Consider the following 22,625-nt stretch of genomic DNA (forward strand, 5'->3'; position numbering starts at 1 on the left):
ACATGCTACTGAGGGCTATGTTGAATTTGTTGAGTTTATCAGCATCCTAGAGTAAAGCCGTATTAAACTTTGGTGATGTTGTCCGCCCCGTTTTCCGATGCTTCCTAAGTTCCAGTTTCTTCTTGACGAACAACAAGTGATGATTTGATGAGATATCAGATACAGCTTTCTAGTTATTCTTACATGATATCCTCACTCATATAGCAGATCCAGCAATCATATAGGAAGTATGTGAATCGGAATCTGAGTCGGACGACCGATGAACGTGGTAACACTTATTTCGACTCTGAGAGTTCGCTCGTTATAAGTAAGCTAACATAGACGAACTACGCGGACAGCTTTATTTCCCCGAGAGAAGAATTTCAAACTAATGTGTATTTATAAAAAAGATAACGCTAGGGCTATTATTAATCTCCAAATATTCACACTAGTACTGAACGGATGATGATATGCTTCTGTAGTCCAAAACCATAGTCAATCAATACTTTATTCCAGATCGTATCAATTTACATTACAAAATATATAGGACGCTAGTTATCAATTAGATCGATAAAAAACTGATTGCGTATTGACAACAAAACTAGTCAAATATCATTTACCTACTAAGTTTTCAACAAATTATGAATTTTACAAAAAACGTTTTTATACATACTCTTCTAGCTGTACATACACTCAAACAGCTGAAAAGTATCATCGGTAGATAAGTATACACATGAAGATATATTTAAATACAAGGAATAACTTGTTAACTCACCGGATGTCGCAACTGCAGCGACTGTTGTATTCTTTGTTAAAGCCATAAAACCCAAATTACTAAAGATAACAAATCCAGCGTATACAGAAGTTGCACAATTGATGATAGCGAATATTACAGCATCTCTGGTTTTTAATGGAGAAAAGTGAAGATAAGAGAGGTTTCAGTAAGAAAAAACTTAACGTTTTCGATGCTATACCGCATTGTATTCCCCATAAGTGAAACGTTTCTTTGACAAGATAAAGTTTTTTTTCAGTTGACTCTTAAATAGACCTGAAAATCCTAATAATCTTTTTTGTTCACTTTGATGAAACCCTATCTAAATGTCAGCTATGATGAGCTTTGCTGTGGTCTAAGGAATTTTCATTTGTGCGAGGAGTGCTTCATATTTGAGTGTACTTTTCATATCATATGAAGAGTCCGAAGTAGTAGTTATCAGCAATTGTTTGCTAAGGACAAATCAGTGTTACACAGTGAAACGAACATGCAGAATGAAATTCCTAATGAAGATTATACACTTTTATACACAATATTGCTCACTAACCAAATGAAATGAAAATCGCTCGATAGCGTTGGGAACAACTCACTTATCGAGAACCAAAAAAGTTGTGCGTAACTTCATCCGTCAGTCATGACAGCCAATGAGGACACTTTTAGCGCTTACTTCATGTAGAATTGAACTTTATAATCATTCAATTCATTTATTTCCAGTTCGTCTTTTGTTATAACTGATACTTTATCAATTTTAGCAAAAGATGTCTGTTCAGTCAAAACACCGTTAAAAAACCAACCTTAGAAACTGTTTTCAATATCATAAGGTTCTTTGGTATCAACATCATTCGCAAATCAACTGTCATTTCAGTCCATTTTATGTAGATCAAAAGACAACAGCAAAGGTAGATAAATGCAACATCATTTACATAATAAATTGGACCAACCGCTATAAGTATTACACTAAACACAGTGGGCGGGTCTTTGACCTACGCGCATACGTTATCACAGATTAACAGTGGGGCGACATGAAAATATTAATACCATTGATATGAACACATGGAAAAATAGACGAATTTCGGATCAGGGAAAATCCTAGGATGTCAGGGGATTTCCAAAAGCATGGGACTCTGATCACTTCGCAAGAAACAGACATATCGACGCTAATCCAATCTATGACCCCGTGAAAAAGGAGATTAATCAATCACAAGATCGGTAGTCAACTAACAATGACAGTGAACATGAATTCAAAGGAATGTGAATGTGATTAAGCCAATAAATAAAGCCAGTCACTAAGTTACCGGAATGAACTTATATAACAATTGCGGAATAACTAGGAAGCTCAATTCCACGTGAATTAAATGCTAGAGATATTGTTCGGAATTGCAATGAAACCTTAGCAGTTAAATTATCTAGCTCGGGGAAATCAACACCATCAAGATCATCCACCTAAGCCACGAATGTGTACCATCATTACGTTGTAGTAGTTTTCTTTCATATGGAGCATAGCAATTACCAATTTAATAAAAAGAATATCCAACTAGAAAACAGCAAAACATCATATGACTGGTCACAAATACCATCTTTTTCTACATTTTCTGACGCATCATTCACGTGGTCATCATCAAGTATGGAAATCACCAGAAAGCAATATACTGTTAGTTTATATACACACTGTGAGGTATAGTGTTTGTCACAATACTGATCAATACAGAAGTACGAGAAATTAATTGATCGTTATTTCGGATCGGTGCAGTATATGACAATCTATCGAATGACATTGAAATATAGCTGACAATTAAGGTAATATGAACGTTCTGCAATACTATTTTTGTTAATAAGTATATGACCACATTCTTATAAGAATAATCACACTACTTCAGAGATACTTCTACCGGTAAGAAATTGGTTCAACAATGAACAGAAATTTCCGGCTGTTTGTGAATCCATCAAAATAATGATTTAGAGATAGCTTCTTTCAACTTATCTGTCGTTATTGTTAGAAGCAAGGATTTTTAGCTTTTGAATGCTGATACTAAGAACTGTAACTGATCCGTCCCTATTGACACATATGCAGCCTTTTCAGCTCCACTGCTATTCATAATACAAATATACTAATTCTTGACTGTTATTTTTTTTCATTTTCGAGATTAAACAACTAACGGATTTGTCACTAAGTACTTCCAAGGAGCTTCTAAGGTCTTAAGGTTACATATAATTTTATGGAGAACTTTGTTTTCTTTTTATTCATTCATTTATGAAGTGAAGTTTCTTCCATATTTTTCACCTTCTTAACTGTTCAAGGTTTAAGAGACGTTTAGGAGCTAGGAAGCGGCAGAGAAGTCTGTTTTTCAGTATTCAACTTCTACATATAAACAATTAGTAACTGACAGATGTTTGACTAAATAGGCAGTTAGACGCTTCACTAGCATAGAAGTGACTTTTGTATTAACAACATATTAAAAGACTTGCATTATTCTTCCAGAGACAACAGACGAAGGGTTCTAAAAAAAATTCTATCAGGGTTCTTAACATAATACTAATAAAAACTGATAGAAAAGGAATAATAATGATCAAAAAGACATCAACTAACTACCATCAGTGATTCAAAATTTTAATAAGTGTGAAGATGTGGGTTGTCAGTTAAGAAAAGTAAAATTTAACTAAATAGATTGATGACGACCTTTATCGTGATAGTGAACATTTTGCTTTTCAACAAGATTCAATAAAAAATCGGACACTGCTATGAATATGAAATTGTTTTTAAAGAGATACAACCTGGAGGTGCTTGGAATAATCAAAACCTATTGGACGCTAGCTAGACAGAAAAGATTAGGTTCGGTCATGAACATGTCTTGCACACCCAAATAGTCGCACTGCTGCTGTCCAAAGAAGCGCGGTGTAAAGTGAAATCGATAAACGAACACACCAACGATAAGGCGAAACGCTCACCACCACATTAACTTTCTTTGACCTTGTATGACTATGTCTTGTTCATCCATCAATCACAATTTTATGTTCATTGTAAAATAATATTCGCCTTGTTGACCCATTTTTCCTATCCTCTAGTTACTGTTTCAAACAGATAAAATTTATTAAGCCAAATAGCTTACTTGTTCTAACTTTGGCTAATCCAAGACTCTGGATTTGACAGTCAAGAGAATAGCTTAGAGTTGCATCTGTAGGAAATTGCTTCCTACACGCGGAAAGCACTTATAGGATGGGAATCTCATGAACCCAGGATCATCAAATCATTCTTTAAAACAAAGGACGAGATTAAGATAAATATCATCGAATGCTATGCACCCACCAATGATAGCAGTGGAAACGATAAAGATCAGTTTTATTGGGGTCTGCAACCAATCGTTAAGAAATGCCCAGATTGGACAAAACTGAAATTGGGTGCTATCCACCTAGTGAATCAATCAATGTAGATTCCTTTTATTATTTATACCTCGCTTGATGAAGTTCAATTAACTAAAGAAATGTAGTTATCATGTCATGGACTACTAAGTAACTACAGACAAGTGATACCATTAACAGTAAATGAATTAGGAAACGTATTTTCTTGGGATAAACATGAATGAAACAGGTTGGCACAGAACAGAATTTCAGTAAATAATGCATATTAGTCCGGGCAAGTAAAAATGAGTCATCTAATTGCTTTCAGTTGTCTTCGTACATATTCAAATAATTAATATTTATGACAAATAGATATGGATAAACATTGTTGTAGTGTATCCGATTAATATTGATTTTTAGTGAACCAAATTTCCATCACTACCAGTACAGTTCTCTGTGTTATGTCCAGACAAATAAATGATAATGACAAACGTTGCAACTTCTAATTATGTGCTTGCAATTAACTCGTGAATTATTCTTATACCTTCTACGATTCCTACATTGTTATGAATTAATTATAAGCTTCATACCGTGATTTCTCGCTAGTTAGATAGATGTGATTTCCTATTTAAAGTGCATTGAGATTCTGTAATTTATATGTTTATAATCACGGGTTTTTGTATCAGATTTAGAGGTTACATAGGGGTGTCTCATTCTTGAATTGTGATTAAGGGCTTGGAGACGGAGGAATTTCGCGTAGGCCGATAAACCTTACCATATCTAATCATTGTATTGTAGAATCAGTATTATTGGTTCAAGCAGAACAAACTCAAAATCATCACAGACGCCGACGCTGTTTTCATCTTACAATGTCCATGTCTTATGATAACCTCAAACTAACTCCACAACTTAAACAGCTTTACTGAGAACCTTCTTTTTCTTTATAGGTGCAGCATGGAACGTCAGTGTCGAAGGCTACTTGCTAGTTGCTTTCGATCCTTTAACATAAAATCAAATGTTAGGTTACCTACACTGGTGGCCTGAGATGATAAAACGATCGATATGGTTTGATTAGTGGAAAACACTAGACAATATGACATTCGGTACTGTTACTGAGTGGCTAATTAATTTATGTTTTATTCCAAGCATTAATTCATAACTGTCATTTTAGGATGCATTTGATAGATTCTTGAAATAACCCTAAAGATTTATAAGTCGCTTTCCAATCAATGGAGTGGAGAGTCTGTAGAAATCACAAGTACTTTACAACAGAAATAACGAAACCTGTCAGAGTTTAGCAGTTGGATGAACTTTTTTGTTTTTACGAAGTTAGTCGTCAGTTTTCTGAACTTATCACTATAGATATATGCGTACATACATATCATTCATCGTAATGAGGATTATTTCACGTTAAGGATACTGTTGTGACCCTTTATAGAGTAAAATATCTTAGAGAAACTCCAACGTTACATACAAAAAAAATCTTTATTGACAAATTTGTCTAAGAGTTAAACATTTTATATAACGAAAGTGATCAGGATAGTATAGTACAGAGACAAACTTAAGATAACTGTGTCTAATTTTAAGTCAGTTCTAAAACCATTCAAAAACACCTTTGATAAATGAATAGTTTATGAAGAGAAGCAATAAATTTGACAGTGTAAACAGATTTTACATAATTCATGAACCTACCAGTCTTCTACAGGTTACTCTACCTTTGAATCAAATAATAAATATAAATATAATTTGTTCGTCCTTTCTAACCTTTGAGAGGATCTAATTGAAATTTTTAGAGTACTCATATTGTTCTTGGTCAGAATCAAGTATTTAGAGATCAAACTATTGATTTAGAATTAAGGTACTTATCACGAGCTGACACCACTCATAAAAAGTAAATGTTCTGTAGACATGTAGATGTATGAACTTAGCGCAAAATTCCATGAGGGTTTACCGTCCAAAAAAATTGAGACTTATTTCAAGATTAAGTGTTAGTATTTAGGGATAGTGACGAATTACCCGTTATATATAACCTAGATATAAAGGATTGGGCGCTCGATGTGTTGTACACATTATGGTGACAAAAATTAATTCTCTATTTTCAATCTAAACGATGTGAAGGTTATAAAATATTATTTGCACAACTCTTAACAGTTGGTATTTGAATTTCCCATATAATTCTGGTAGTTGCATTCTCGATTGTGATTGGCTTGTCTCAATATTATACTTTCACCGATAAAAGTTATTTATGTCCGTTTAGGTTCCAATGTGAATGGTGACACTAAAATATAGGTACTTCCAGCCGACGAGTTTCATATAAAATAAGGTTTCTATCGTAGATTCCATAAATAATTGCGATCCGAAAATATTCATTACCTACATCACCAATTTTAATAAAAAATTTCTTACTGGGGTACGGAAACCCCGCGGAACGGAAAAATAACAGGTGGCAGACTACAGTTCGGCTATTTATCACGATAAACCTTACAATATTCACATAATATAACATTGACTGGATGAATTGTTACGTTCAAACACTTAATGCATGGTCAACCAATTAACCATAACACAGTGCCAAAATAAAAAAGAACTGAAATGACCAAATTGTAAAAGGATGTAAAAATTTTTCATAAAACTTCAATGTACTTGTTTGTTTTAAAAAAATAATTTTTATATCAATTCAATGTGTTCAAATAAACATCAGTGACAATGAACATTTTGCATAACATGTTAATAATTATTCCAATTGTACACATGTTTCAAATGATTTTGTTATGAAAAAATGTTATTGTTTCGTAATACTAACTAATTAATTTGTTCATAAGAGTTATTTGATTCAAAACTGACAATTTAAAAATGATTTATTATTAGTTTTTTGAACAAATAATTTGTAACTTAATATTTTACTCTTGTAGTTATTGAGTACAGAAATGATTATTATTCCGATCCATTGGACGAATAATAAAGTTTGTTAAACAACTAATTGACAATACTGAAGTTAGACGTGTATACTAATGGCTCACGATTAAGTGATCTTTGAAGGTTTAGTGCTTACTAAGAGACCGAATGTTTTTGGATATTATCTCCTAAGATAGGGCCTCATGAATATGGGCTACTGAGGTGTCCTTTACTAGGAGAAAACACTTGTTCAGTATTGTAACCTACGAAAATTCAACCATCTGAACAAATCTGACATGGTAACTAAATAAAAGTGTACTCGTGAAACTATAGAGACATTAAATGTGTAAACACTGCTATAATCAAGCCTTGCCTCACCCCTCGTGCTACTACTATTTGACACTTTATTACAAAAATATATTATTAATGTTATATATCATACCTAATTAAATCATTAACTTTACCGTAATTAAATCACTCGCTTCATTATTGTAGAGATGTATATAGAACATTATATTAGATGAATCTCTTCAGTAAACCAGTACATTGAGGAATAACCAAGATTGTATATACGAAACGATAATTATAACGATTATTTTTATTATTAACTCCGCATGTAGCTCTTCTAGAATTACAACCGGTCCCAAGCCCACACAAAGGAGGAGGGTTGGGCATCGGGACAACAACCCCATCCCGAAGAAAAACATCATGCTAAACAAACGCCAACCAGATTAAACAAGTTAAACCATTTAAACTCTGCCCTAAGACTTCATTTTGAAGCCTCATCATGAAAGCCGAGAGTTTTCAGAAGTCACGAAGCCGATGCCCTTCCCAACAACCAGAGAAACAATCACTATAGGTACATGGAACGTCCGGTCAATGCAAGAGATCGGGAGGACCAATGAAATAGCAACGGAAATGAGGAGATACAACTTGACAGTTCTTGGAACCAGCGAAACCCATTAGACCAAAGCTGTACAGCAAAGCCTAGATACAGTAGAGATGTTGCTGCACTCCGGTCACAAAAAACAAAATGCTTCACACACTCAGGGAGTTGCTATAATGCTGTCCAAAGAAACATGAAATGCAATTGTAGGGTGGGAACCTCATGGCTGCAGAATTATCAAGGCATCATTCAAAACAAAGAAGGAGGAGAACACAACCAATGTTATCCAGTGTTATGCACCCATCAATGATAGCCATGACGATGATAAAGATCAGTTCTATGAAATGCTGCAATCAATCATAGCGAAGTGTCCGTGAAAAGAACGGACCACCCTGATAGCAGATCTAAATGCCAGAGTCTGAATGCAAAACACTGAATATTAAGATATCATAGGACGACATGCACTGATTAAATAAAGAGGACGAAATTGGTGCGAGATTTCAAAATTTATGTTTACTAAGCAAACTGGTCATATAAAAAAAGGAACGAATCGAGCGAAGGAATTTCTTTTCAATTAGTTTTTCATCATGGTTCTACACTAATATATATAATCACAATAAAGGAATAACACTCAACGAGTGTTATACAAAAGAAACTTGATAAAGATCCTGACTCATCGTGCTAGAATGATTTACTCTGATGACATTATTTTAGATGAATTGGTTAATATTCGCAATTTGTTTAGTAGGAATGGATACCCAATGAAATTCATATGAAACTTATGAAGGAGACGAAAAGAAGGACAAGGGTACCTACCGTTCCAAAGAAGGTATTTTTCTTAAAATTACAATTTCTAAATGTTGCTACCTATGTGACACATAGGTTAAGAAAGACAGTACAGAAAACATTTAATGCAGCTAGACTGAGTACCATCTTCTACAACCGCCCCACAATAAGAACGGTTAATAAAAGACATATATTGCCTGAATTCGCCACATCGATGTGTATTTACCAATTCAACTGCTCCTGTAGAGCCAGTTATATAGGGCGTACAATTTGGCAAGTTCGTCTACGAATAACAGAACACCATCCGTCGTGGTTGAGCAAAGGACAAGTACAAGTGATTGAGAGTTCTATTCTCGCTCACTTGGTGGACACAGGTCATCAAGTTGAACTGAATAAAGCTTTTAAGGTTATCTACCATATTCCATCAAATTCGCCGCATGGTTTACGAGTTTGTCTTTTTTACATAGCTGAAGCAATCGCAATCCATGTTCACAAACCGAACCTTTGTATCCAAAAGAAGTTTGTACAACCACTCTCACTACCCTAGCCATCGATATAGTGGAGTCTGTAGCAGAACTTGGGTAAACAATTTTCGTATTCCTTCCATTTTTGTATTTTACTTATCCTCTAAATTCGTCTCTTGATTCTTACAAAACTACTATATTACTGACCGTTCACCAAAATATTTTGTTAGTTCTTTCTTCTCCTTTTACATATTATGCAACGCAGCAACAGCTTGATTTTCGAATAACTACTTTGATTATTAATAAACCTCTTTCTTCCAACTAATAATCGATATGTCATCATATGATTACTACGTAACGTAATTGCAAATGTCAAAATAAGAATTTACACTATATTGAAATGTTCATAGATGGCACTATATTCTCTCCATATACACATACACAAAACTACACAGGTCTCACAAGATCACACTACTGGGACTCTGACCGATGAATTATGTATCACTAAAAAATTCAGACGGACAATGGAAGAAGTGAGAATCAGGAGATAATCTGACATAGCTTGAGATCATCTTCTGGTGGTTTTTGAGATGAAACTGAAGCTGAAGAAACACTGGGCAGCTAGGCAAACAGCAGTACAAATGTTCAACACGCCCGTCCGAAGAGATACTAACAAACTTAACGAAATTCAAGATGACTCTCAACATCAAGTCCCAAGTTTTACAAGATCTACTGAAATAAGAAGAAACTACAATGGGAAACGACTGGAAAGGGTTCAAAGAAGCACTAACTTCAACATGTCAGGAGGTTCTGGGCCGCAACAAGCATCATCATAAGGAACGGATCTCTATAAGGACTCATTCTTCTTTCTTCTGGTGATTGACTGGATTATGAAAACTTCCACATCTGAGGGGGAACACGGAATAAAATGAGCAGCGCAAAATCAATTAGATGATTTGGACTTCGCAGATGACCTAGCCCTCTTATCTCATACACGTGAACAAATACAGATGAAGACAGCAAATGTAGCAGCAGCCTCTGCATCAATAGGCCTCAACATACACACATGAAAAAGCAAGATTCTCAAATACAACACGGAAAACACCAAGCCGATCACACTTGACGTAGCTCTGGAAGATGTGGAAACATTCACATGCATGGGAAGAATTATTGATGAACAAGGAATATCTGATGCACATGTAAAGGGGAGGATTGGCAAAACAAGGGAGGCATTTCTACAATTGAAGAACATATGGAACTCAAAACAACTGTCAATTAACTTCAAAGTTATCAGAAGGGATTTTGTGGAGATTTATTATTTTCATAGTTGAAAGCGTGAGTCAATTGAAGCTAGACCACCATGGAAAACCTGGAAGCATTTTAACTTCAGTCACAATCTTCTATACAAACGTCAAGACAATCCTACTGCACGGGGTTAGAAAGCATAAAACTACTACAACCATCATCAAACATTTACAAGTGTTTGTAAATAGTTGTCTACGCAAGATACTCAACACCCATTGTCCGGATAGCATCAGCAACAGCCCTCTGTAGGAGAGGATTTACAAGGTTCCAGATAAAGAGGAATTTAGGAAAATACGTTGGAAGTGGATAGGACATACATTATAGAAACCATCAAACTGCATCACGAGGCAAGCCCTAACTTAGAATCCTGAAGGGATGAGGGAAAGAGGAAGGCCAAAGAATACATTACGCCGGGAGACAAAAGCACATATGAAAAGGATTGCCCAGGACAAGGTTGAACGGAGAGTTCTGGTAGGTGACCTATACTCTTCGGCGAGGGGTAACAGGCGTAAGTAATTTTTATTGTTCCACGATCTCTACTAATAATCAACTGTGAAACTGGATTGCAGTCGAAAAAATGATATTTCCGTCTCGCCTTCGAAAAACAACAATTACACTACCAAAATGCATCTTGTTGCTAACAAAAATTGGAAAAAATCCTTTTCTACATATTTAAATGTTGATAAACTAGCCCTGTGGGACCACCGAGTAAGTAATGCAGTCGTTAGGAAACGACTACTAGGCATGGATGGCAAATGGATTGATGAAGTAGTGAAACTTCATCAGTTGAGATGGTTGGGACCCGTATTACGTATGCCCAACCACCGACTGCCCCGACGTGCAATGTTTTATGGTGTAGGAGCAGGTTGGAAGAAAGATAGAGGCGGCAAGACCAAAACGTGGCACAAGTGCATGAAGTAATTGACAAGTGGACTGAGCCGTGTTGGTAGGTGTAGACTACCTGGTTGGGATCCGTGAGATGATAGAAACCGATGGTTAGAGACCTTGAATAACATGGCTCAAAATCGTTTGCAATGGCGAAGGTGCATCCACTCTTCGTGTTCTCCCAAATTCTAATCTTCTGAATTCTTCATGTCTCTATCTTTTCCTCTTTCCAAATTTATTTCACTGGATTATACTCCTTGAATAACATCTTCAAACCCTAATCTTTTGGATTACTGCTTATACTCTGACTACTTCTACCACTATGGAATTTGAATCAACAACTTGATCTCTGTGCAAATGTAGTATGGCAACTCAAACTGATGTACGTACCTACGAAGTTCTACGTTGTGACTGACTGAAACTAGCCCTATTGAACTATACAAAAATATTCTCAAATTATTGCATTTCCCATAAACGCAATTGATTTGTGGTAAATTAATTTACATAACTAAACAATTTCTGAACACAAAACTGCTCTTAAACGCAGTTTATGTGAAAATCTTTTGAAATTAATAACTCGCTTAAGAGAAAAGATAAATAACAGACATAATCGATTTGTACATGAAAATCATACCTTCATAGTAAATAACTAAATAGATTCACGGAGAAAAGTACATTGGTTGAAATATCATAAGACTAATAACGATTCCATGACAGACAGTAACAACTTAAAACTTCGTACGTACGTACGTCAATTCAAGTTGCCATACATTAGCACAGTGATACAGTTGTCGATTCAAGTCCCATAGTGGTGGAGTTAGTAAAAGTATAAGCAGTAATCGGAAAAATTAGGGTTTGAAGATATTATTCAAGGAGTATAATAAGTGAAATTAAAGATGAATATTCATTGGGATCAAGTAACCAGATCGTTTATGAAACCACAGTTAAGAAATACACGAAAAAGTGAAATTCCTAAAATTGTAAACCATTTTTTATTATCTAACAGTTCAATCGGACCACTATTATTATACGCATTACTGTTATTAATACATCTTACAATGTTTAAATAAAGTTACATATTTTATGGTTTACATTAAAAAATGGACTTTAATTAAACAAGAAGCAAGATGAATTGAATTGTTATTTTGGCATAGTATGAGACATAAGAACAATAAGCACCCTATAACCTCACTAAGACTAGAACACAGGACTATTGTAATGGATATCCGGTTGATCACATATACGGACATAATTTCAGTCCCATACTATGAAGGAATGATTGTTTGATAAACCCTAATTATCAGTGGGGTTGTTATTTAAATATTAGTCCGTTATGTAAACTATTAAGTGAACAGTCATTATGAATTCTCTACATTAAAATTATTTCATATTTTGTTTAAATTTTTCTAACTTACCTACAACAGTTATTCTTAAATTTATTATAACTCGACATTGTTATCAAACCACCGTTGCAACAGCCCAAAGAGAAAAAAATTTGTGTAGCAGCATCAGCCCATACTTGTGGATCTTTCAAACGTGAGAAATCAGGGGTCAAGTAATAAAGTACACCATCTTTGGCACCTGGAAGAAGTACACTTCGTATTAAGAGAATGGTTAACATGACATATGGAAATATGCCTGTAAAATAGGATACCTATGGAGAAGAAAAGAGAAAGTGTATTCCACTGTCGTGATTATTTATGTGAATAATTAAAATAACATTTGACTTTGAAAAGCATGGATTGATTAGTGATTACTAATTCGAATCAGTATTATGTAAAACAATTGGAAGCCAAGCAACTTCGGTTTGTGCTGTGTCCACTCAAAGATACATATTACAGAGAGAGGTGCACAAATGGACACACTAATCGCATAGCTCGAGACCAGTCATAAAAACTTAGATCAGTTCATGTTTCAGTTTTCCTTGGATCCCTATTCCATTCTCGATTCACTACTCAAATTATAGTGATGTTCTGATATCTTGGAAAAATCTAGACGGGTAACTTGTTGTTGTCAAGCATTGTTATAGGTAATGGGTTCATATATGTGTGAGCTATTCTGATTTATTTATCTACTAAAGCCACCAGACACACTTTTTCTATTTGGATCAGTTCAAAAAAATTACATGGCCAGTGTTATTTTGTTTGAGCAACACAGTTTCCTACGTGGTTTCTATTTCCCTCCCCTCATTCGCATAGTAGGCTAGTCAATAATTTGAAAGGGGTACAATTGTTGAGGAAATTGAACTGGAGAATATAATACTATCATTTTTATGTTTGAGACATCCATCAACCTGAATCCCTAAATACATTTTGTCTTGTAATGATATGCCTTTTGATTTAATGACTAGGTATAGAAAATACAAATTCTAATTACTCAAATATCTAAGCGAATTAACTATCTGGATCGAAATAACTGTCGATAATTGGATGATGAAAATTCCTGTCATCCACAAAAATACAATATGATCAATAAATCAACTCCCAAATATAAATACCAATAGGAAGATAATAAGACAAACTTATTATAAGCCACTTACCTACCGAAGACAATGGAGAATGATCGAGCAATGTGGTAGTTTGATTGAATGTAAACATTAGCATCGTTAGGTGCTGGGTCAGTGGTTCAAATGTTAGGTGTTCATAAGCAAGCCCGAAGGTCCTGGGTTCAAGTATCGCATGTGGGATCGTGGTTGTGCACTGCGTGGGAGACTTATACTAGGACTAAACGGACATCCAGTGTTCCAGGTCTTCTATGTTGGCCTAACTTATGTTGATTCATGATTTCAGTGGAACTTATTGTAATTCATCTAAACATTAATAGGTTGGACTCATACTTTTGAATTACATCATCTGTGTTCACTGTTTATATTATTCGTTAAAGTTAGATGAAGGAGAACTACAGAAATCATGTCACTTTTAAGATTTCATTTTATACTGAGTATTATTACTAAAATTCTGAAGTATATAAATAACTTACTTTACCAAGTGATTGTACACCTTTGATAACAGCTAATGCACAAATTATCCAACAAGTCAATAGACATAATGATAATGACCAACTTGGCGTACCGAATTCTTCAAGACCAGAGCTTAATTTAAGTACTTCATTACTGAAGTAAAAGGGACGAGAACAATTGAGTTAACTTTTAAATGGTGATAGATGAATAGATGACTATTAGAATGGGGTTTTGTGGAGATTTCAGTAGTTGAAATCATGAGTCGATTGAAGCTAGACCACCATGGAAAACCTGGAAGCACTAGACTAGCTTCATGAGGTATTTCCTGGAGTTCTAGTGAGAAGCAGTGACCAGTGTAGTTCGACCAGGTCTGTTGAGATAGTAACTCACCGAAGACAATGGTGAACGGTTGCTCAATTTCGTGGATTGGTTGAAGTTAGACATCAACACCGTTGGATGCCGGCTCAGTGGCCTAGTGGCTAAACGTTCGCGCGCGAGAGTGATAGGTCCTGGGTTCGAATCTCAGGAGTGTGGATCGTGGATGCGCCCTGCTGTGCAGTCCCATAATAGGACGAAACGGCCGTCCAGTGCTTCCAAGTTTTTGATGGTGGTCTAGCTTCAATTGACTTATGATTTCAACTATGTAAAATCCGATGGGTATTTCAGGAAAATAAGCTTATAGATGTTAGTCACAACAATATATGAAGCTATAATTACCTACTTTATTTATTTATTCTTACAAATGTATTACTTGAGGTGAGTCGAAAGTAAATCATTGTTCATTACACCCACTTTCTTGTCGAAAGATAATTTGATTACGGTAACTCCATTCATTTTAGTTTAATTAGATGGGAGTTAGAAATAAATAAAAAAATGGTTAGTTAAGATATAGTAAGTTTAGTAGTCTATGTAATTCAATAAGAAGTCTAGGTTCGGTGTAATTGGGTACTCGTCAGGAAAGTCATCTTCAATCTTAATACAAAAGTTCTATCCCGAAGTCAAATTTGAAGTCGAGTTGTACATTACCTCATTTAGCGATGGTACTTCAGTGTTATTTAGGTGGTGACCAGGTTGAGTGTAGATAGACGTTGTTGTTCAGCTAACGAGATTGAAATGAATGAAGCGTTGGTATACTTTTTATCGTTGAACGTCAATGATTTGAAAAATATGAAACTGTGAATGAATGGTTACGTTATTAACGATAAAACAAACAAGTCGTTAAATGCATATAGAGCGAAAAAACATGGTTTTTCATAAAGTATATGCTACTTACAAGTAATAATCTTCTGATGGAGCTTTAGGATTTGTAATATTCGTAAAGTTAGCTATAAAATAAAAAAGAACAAATACATATGTATATGTAGTTCGCTAGGATTAACAGTTGGATCAATCGAAAGTGAAATTATATTGTGAAGTGTGGTCACAAGTAAAAACCTCCCAGCCGTAAATTACTCTAATTTTCAAAAATTAAAATGTTTTTAATTAGTAGACAGTTATTTGAAGTCCAGACAAGAGCTGAGGCTTAATAACTGAATTGAACGACAATAGGTAGTGGTAATTATTCAACAACGTTTATTAAATGTTAAGGATTAGATTTTGACCTTTATCCATTACGTTGTTTAAAGCTATAGTTGATTCGTCTAATATACTAGCATCTTATGATGACTTGTAACAATAGTTCCATTCTCAAAGTTGGATTCACCAGTCGATATAAGCTAGACCACTATTAAAAGGCTAGAAGCACTGTATAGCCGTTTCATCCCAATATGGGACTCCTCAGTGGTGCACATCCACAACCGTTATCTACTTAAAGTTATTTGCAAGCATGTGATTATGAATTTGCCAAAATAGCCATAAATCAATGTGGAAGTTACAATATTCATTGATAACACTTACCACGAGATGCATCCATACAATTCGGACTACTCCAAGATGGATCGCAATCTGTCCAAGGTAATCGGCTTGTAAAACTAGCGCATAGAAAGTATAAACAATGCGCTACAACAATTTGATAGTATACAACAAGTATCCAAGATAAAATGACCATTGCATAACCGATGCCTGGAAGCAGAAAAGTGAAAACGTTTTCAAGAGACGTATTGTTATTACTATCATTCATAGCAGAAATAAATAATGTAAGAAGCTGAGACCAGTGAAGCTAAATCATGTCAGGCGTGATTAAACTTCCAGAAGACAATTTCAGATGGTTGTGAGATATTTTCGTTTGATTGAAGTTAAATTTGTGTACTATTGGATCCTCGTACAGAGGTCTGGAGATTAGGCTTTTGTGCGTGAGATCAAAGGCCCTGGGTTTGATTCCCGGTTGTGGTATCATGGATGGGCACTGGTGAGGAGTCTCGTACTGCGGCGGAACAGTAATTTCCGATGGTCGTCTAGCTTTTATCGGTCCGTGCTTCCAAGCAAACGATACAACTGTTGCATCTCCGATTCACTGTAATAGACACAGGACAAAGCTTATTATGTTTAATTATTAAATATTAAAATAGACTGTAACTCTGTTCGCATACTTTAAAAATATTTAAGACCTATAAAAAATAATATATTGTTTAATTAGAGAGCTAATACAAAACTATTGATCTACTGAACGCTTCTGAAACAATGACAAATACTTTATACTGTGTTTATTCACACGTTGATTCCTTTTTTTCCAAGGGATGTATGGAGAAACATACCATTTAAACTAACAGTAGAAGAGATTGAAAAAATTCCTTCACCTGTTTTACGTAATCGCATGTGAACAACGTTATAAACTGGTGGTCTCTTGTTCTTTTAGAGTTAAGAAAGAGAATGTCATTCCTCATTTAACCACTTCGTAGAAGGATACTTGAAGTTAAAGGATTAGAAAAAGTGACTCAGTTAAAAGCGGTATTGATTACCTCTCTAAATTACCACCGTTCGTAAGGAACGATCGCTTGAGACTGGTTACACACGGCATTTTCCAAACAGTTCTACATGTATTAGTTAATTACTTTTGAGGCGGTACCGCTGGCGATGGAAGGTGGAGTGTGTTATCTTTAAGGCCAATCTTAACCTTTTACTCCGACCATCCTCCAAAATATTCAATAGTACGACTACCTATGGACCTTAGGCTCACTGTCTTTTCTGCTTTCACTCATAAACCGCTCTGCCTGAGGCGGTAGGACTTAAGGAAATGAATGTTCCAGCCATTGTAGCTTGATTGAACCATCATAATCAGCAAGCTTGACTACCGTATCAGAGTAGTAGTTAAGGTCAAGTAAGAGTGATCACACTTAAAGAAAGAGAGGCTGTTTCGTAAAGATACATTTTCTCAAATGCCAAACAATTACATACAGTATTTTTTGTCATATACGTGAAGGAGAAATAAGTAAACTTAAAGCAAAACTGATCTTCATAATGATCTCACAGTCTCTGCGTTAGTAGTCTTCAGAAATTTGTTGAATAAATGAGAACCATAAAAGATTTCAGTAACTACAGAGAGTAATAAGCATTTAATTTCCGACAATAAATGAGAAATGTAGTTGAATTATGCATAATCAAAACGTATCTCTGGAATAGATAAGTCTATAAAGTATCTATCATGTCAGTCCGTGAATGAAACCACTTTAGTCATAATACTTTAATTTATACGGATACAAGGACTTAGTAACAAAATGATTTATCAAATGATTGAAATTTCTAACATTAAATCACAAAACTACTCGCCTTTAAATAATGGACTAATATTCCAAACAGATATAGGGCCCAAACTTGCAAACTGACCAAATGCGAATTCAAGGAAAAATAACGGAAGTCCAAGTAATATCAACATCAAACAATAGGGGATGAGAAATGCACCTACCATTAGAATTATATAAATTAAAAGAAAAATAAATTTAATTACCACCGATAATTCTGTATCTTTTGTTAAACCAAACGTATGTGGAGAATCTATACTTAGAAATTGAATGGTAAAATCACCATAAATTAATTCGATAAGACTATTTTAAAATGATGAATTGATAACATGGAACATGATAAAACCATGTAATTTCTTAGGCTGAAATTTCTAAATGAAACCCAAACGACAAAAAATACTACACAATTTCCTGTAGTGAATGACAATGAAGTGGAACTGATTCCATCACTTAGAGATATACTTAGATGAAATTCCCCAGATTATTTACGAGTTCATATAAAAATGCTTATTCGATTGCACATAACACGAAGTCTCATAATTTAAATCATCATTTTGACCGTATGTTGTGAGTAAGAGTTCAATAAACAAAGTAACTGTCACTTTTGAGTGAAGCTTGTATGAAAAGATGATCGATTTACTGACTATACTTTTTGGCTTGAATCTAGTTGTAATTCCCACAAAATGAAAACAGTATATCACCTAATAATTAAAATAAATAAAACGACACAGAAATATATCACTGTCGTGTGTATAGTAACTATACATATGATGAAACACTGATGTTTAGTGTTATATCATATATATATATATATAATTATGAGCAAATCTATGACTTTAGTAAGTCAACTAGCAAATTAGTTGCCTAGATAGCACAAATCTCAAAGATTGATACCAAGTAATTCCTAAGCCTGATGGTTCATGTGTACACTGCACTAAAAAAAAAACAGTAGACATTCACTGTACAGAGTAAAAACTAATTGCAAGTCACAAGTCTCCATTGTTTGAAATAGGCCCAGTAATATAATTCAGTAAGCGCATTACGTCCTATATGGGGATACTAAGCTGGATGTGCTTGAATTTCGGTATTCGCCTTCGTAGTGTGACTTAATTCCTGTCCCTTTCGCCTCAAAGAATTATATCGTGAGTGGACCTAGACACTAACTAGCTTGGCAGGTGTAATGGTATTAGTAAGAGTTTATAATTTCCGGGTCCAAAAATAAGATGAAAATTCACGTCCTGGATCCCACTGCTACATACATAACGAATATGGTAAAATATTAAGGCAAAAGACCGACTCCCGTTCAGAAGACGATTTGACCGAGGGATTCGCGTATAGGATCAGAAACCGTGATGAATACAAACCCCACAATAGTACTAATGAACAGTGACCCTCTTATTCAAGAGTCCATTAATGTTAATACATCTGACTAACAATTTACAACCTAATTCTATTTTCGTTGAAAATATGAGATGTGATTTTATCCCAGTCTACAGGATATTTACTCTTTTAGCGAAGCTGTAGCAAGATCGTTAATATTTCTTTTAGTTAAATTGAATAGCCTTAAATATCACCGAAGTTTAAAAAAATCAACCCATTCAAAAGAATCCACATCTGATTAAGTAACTATACAATCAATGAAACGTGGTTTGGACTTGATACATCTAAATTGTTTATTGAACTGACTTTTCATATCGTTAGTTCGTGATGTAAACTTTAGCTTTTGAACTCAACTTCCAACTCCAAATCCTAATCTCAATTCATCACATTAATTGATAATCCTATTTTTACTTTAATAAGTGGTTGAATTTTCTCTAGGTCACTATAGTGTTGTTCAGTGATCGTCCGCAAATTATGGTCTTGCCTATAATTTCAACCATAACTGTGTCAGTTCAAGGCACAATACACCTGAAAATTGTGTTAAGATCAGTGACGCAGTGATGCTTAAATCAGTAGTCAAAAATAATTAAAAACATTACACACGTTCACAAACTCTGAGTTCAGCAAGTCATGGACTTAAATTATTGAACGCAGAAACCAGGTTTTTCTAAAGAATTGTTTCCATTAACTTACTTTGTTATTCATTGATATTCTTTAGTTTGAGTGATCAATCTGTTGCACTAATACATCACATGATTTCGATGTCCTTTCACTACTGAAATTGACCAAACTGGAATTCTCAAAACCAACTTTTGTACGGAAACGAGACATGATCATAAAAGTCAGTGCACCTAAAACTAGCTAATTACGTCGATAAAGATTTTGTTTCATGAGCGCTGCAGCGACCAGCTACATTAAAACGAAGTGTTTGTAAAATTTACAGTCAATTCGTGGATTGATAAAAACCCGAAAATGCACAGCTAACAAGGGTTTAATAAAATGTTCGGAGTTGCATGAAACGAGGTGGCTACGAAATCCAGTATTTGAAGAACAAACTTTATAGCATTTCCACATACATATAGTTTAAAAATAAGTAAATATCAAGCGATAATAGGTCTGTCGTAAATTCCAAGCTAATTTACGATAAGTAGCTTTCGGTTACTAATCATCATACGAAACATTTAAAGACAAACACACGCTGGTATGTGTATATCCTATTATTGGAAGGCAAACTACCCCGAACACCATCCCCTTTCCAAAACCTATCCACTAAATAAACATTCTCAGAATCATGAGATCGGTACAAAACTTATTAGGGTAATAGATTTATTTATATATGACAGAAAAATAACTAACCTCCACCATTTTTATGACATAAATACGGAAAACGCCATACATTTCCAAGACCTACGGCATAACCAATACACGTCATAACGAATTCCAGTTTCCCATTCCAACCACCGCGTGCTTGTTGTTTTTCTAAATCAAGTCTTATATCTACATCATTCCCTTTTTCGTCTTTTACAGTAATTTCACACTGTAATACAAAAATGAAAAGATAGACGTCCGAGTACAGAAAGCACTCGATGGTATAGACAATCAGAAACTATAAAAACACCACATGATTTCAAGGCCAAACATTTAGCTCAATTACTGTAAGTTTCTAAACAGGAACATGACTGAATAACATAATTGATATTAGATCTCGGAATGACATTATACCTAATCTAACTAGTGGAAGCTACCTGGTAGTGTTTACTGTTGTAGTTAGTACATCCTGCCAGTAGGGTAACATGTTAAAACACATAAATTATTGGCAACGACCTATATTCTTTATTGCTTATTTATATATGAAGAGTGATTTACGATAAATGATATAGAAATACTTACTCTGAACAAGTGTTTAGTGGTTACTTCATACAAAGAAGTGTGACAGACTTATCACAATACGTTACTGAGGTTCAACAACGAAATATGTGAACTGACATTAACATGTCCTAAAATTAAAGCATAAATTTTTGGAAAAGGTTGTAAGCATCATACATAAATTACAGCCTTTGTTTCCACATGTTCAAATAGATCTTAGGAACAAATTTAGTCCAGACTTTCTAATTATTGCTAGATTTTTATGACAAAACATTTTTGTAAAATAGCTGATTATGTTCTTTGATGGATATGAGAAATGTATCTTCTATGCAGTGAAATTCCTCAACAGCCACTGCTAACTTGACTAAGTACAAAATGTATACAGACGTATTTCTTTTTTTGTAAATACACTTTATGTTGAATACAGTAAATTTTCATGTCCATAGGCAAGCGAAAACATCTCTTCGCACTTACCGCTTCACCTGAATTCTCGTCAGTCAGCATCAATGTAGGAACATGATTCTTAGTTTTAGTAGTTTCCTGAGGATTAGACGCGTTTTCGCTGTTCATCAACACGTCTAGATTGCGTGACCTAAAAGTCGATCAATGACAACCAAGGAAATACTGAAAAAGTAATTCTCGTCACATTTGGATGACTTTTATATGGCTCTAAAAATGACGCTTTATGAAGTTCAACATCCGACCAATTTTTTCCTAATGAGACACCAAGTGGTTGACCAATCAGAATTTAGCATTGTTGTTAGCTTTCATTGTTAGAGAATACGACATGCACATGAAATTTACAACCAATAAGAACATCATATGTTTTATCCAATAGCATGCTTCCTAGTGTTATAACCCTGACAATCTGATTTCGCCACGTATTTCGTGGGTACCTGCAATCATTTAACTGTGAATTTGTGCTTCGTCCATTCAGCTAGACGTGATACAAAAGTAAAATACCAACACAAAAAGTCCTTCGCAGATTATACACGCAACAGCGTTATGATAGTGAGAATGATAATTAGCGGTAATCTTGATCCAGAAGAAAAATACTTTATAGTGTTAATGTTTGGATCTATCCATAATGTTTTATATGATTGTTGGTAAATTGTATAGACATAAAAGCTACTTCCATGTGGAGTTGCCAACTTCAATCCACATGGGACAGTATTGAAGGATTATCACTTCATAATCTTTGGATATTAATTGGGAAACGTAATTTCTTGAGTATTCCAAAGCAGTCGGGTGATAACATTGTATCAACAAACAGGTAATGTAGCTGAAATTATGGTTGGAGAATTATTCAGGATTAGCTTACTGATTGCCAAGTTATTTTTCGTCTTATCGACCGCAGGTGGAATAGTTTCACTCTATATAACTATCTTGAAATATAACCTAATCTCGTAGATAGCGAAACTTAATTGCTATGATG

At 34.7% G+C, this 22,625-nt stretch overlaps 1 protein-coding gene across 1 annotated transcript in view; it reads right to left on the bottom strand.

Moving 5' to 3' along the window:
• Smp_131890 (putative sodium/chloride dependent transporter) overlaps positions 1-21,760 on the bottom strand; it is a gene marked incomplete at its 5' end in the record, with an annotated part of 30,603 nt that extends 8,843 nt beyond the window's left edge. Inside the window, 8 exons of the mRNA XM_018799972.1 lie at positions 755-879; positions 12,724-12,962; positions 14,288-14,420; positions 15,541-15,592; positions 16,164-16,328; positions 17,973-18,104; positions 20,681-20,861; positions 21,665-21,760. Of these exons, the coding sequence (XP_018653832.1) occupies positions 755-879; positions 12,724-12,962; positions 14,288-14,420; positions 15,541-15,592; positions 16,164-16,328; positions 17,973-18,104; positions 20,681-20,861; positions 21,665-21,760 (1,123 nt within the window). The remainder of the gene's footprint in view (positions 1-754; positions 880-12,723; positions 12,963-14,287; positions 14,421-15,540; positions 15,593-16,163; positions 16,329-17,972; positions 18,105-20,680; positions 20,862-21,664) is intronic.
• Positions 21,761-22,625: the final 865 nt, after the last annotated feature.

The sequence above is a fragment of the Schistosoma mansoni genome, chromosome W (genome assembly GCF_000237925.1).
Source record: "Schistosoma mansoni strain Puerto Rico chromosome W, complete genome".
NCBI classification, from domain to species: Eukaryota; Metazoa; Platyhelminthes; class Trematoda; order Strigeidida; family Schistosomatidae; genus Schistosoma; species Schistosoma mansoni.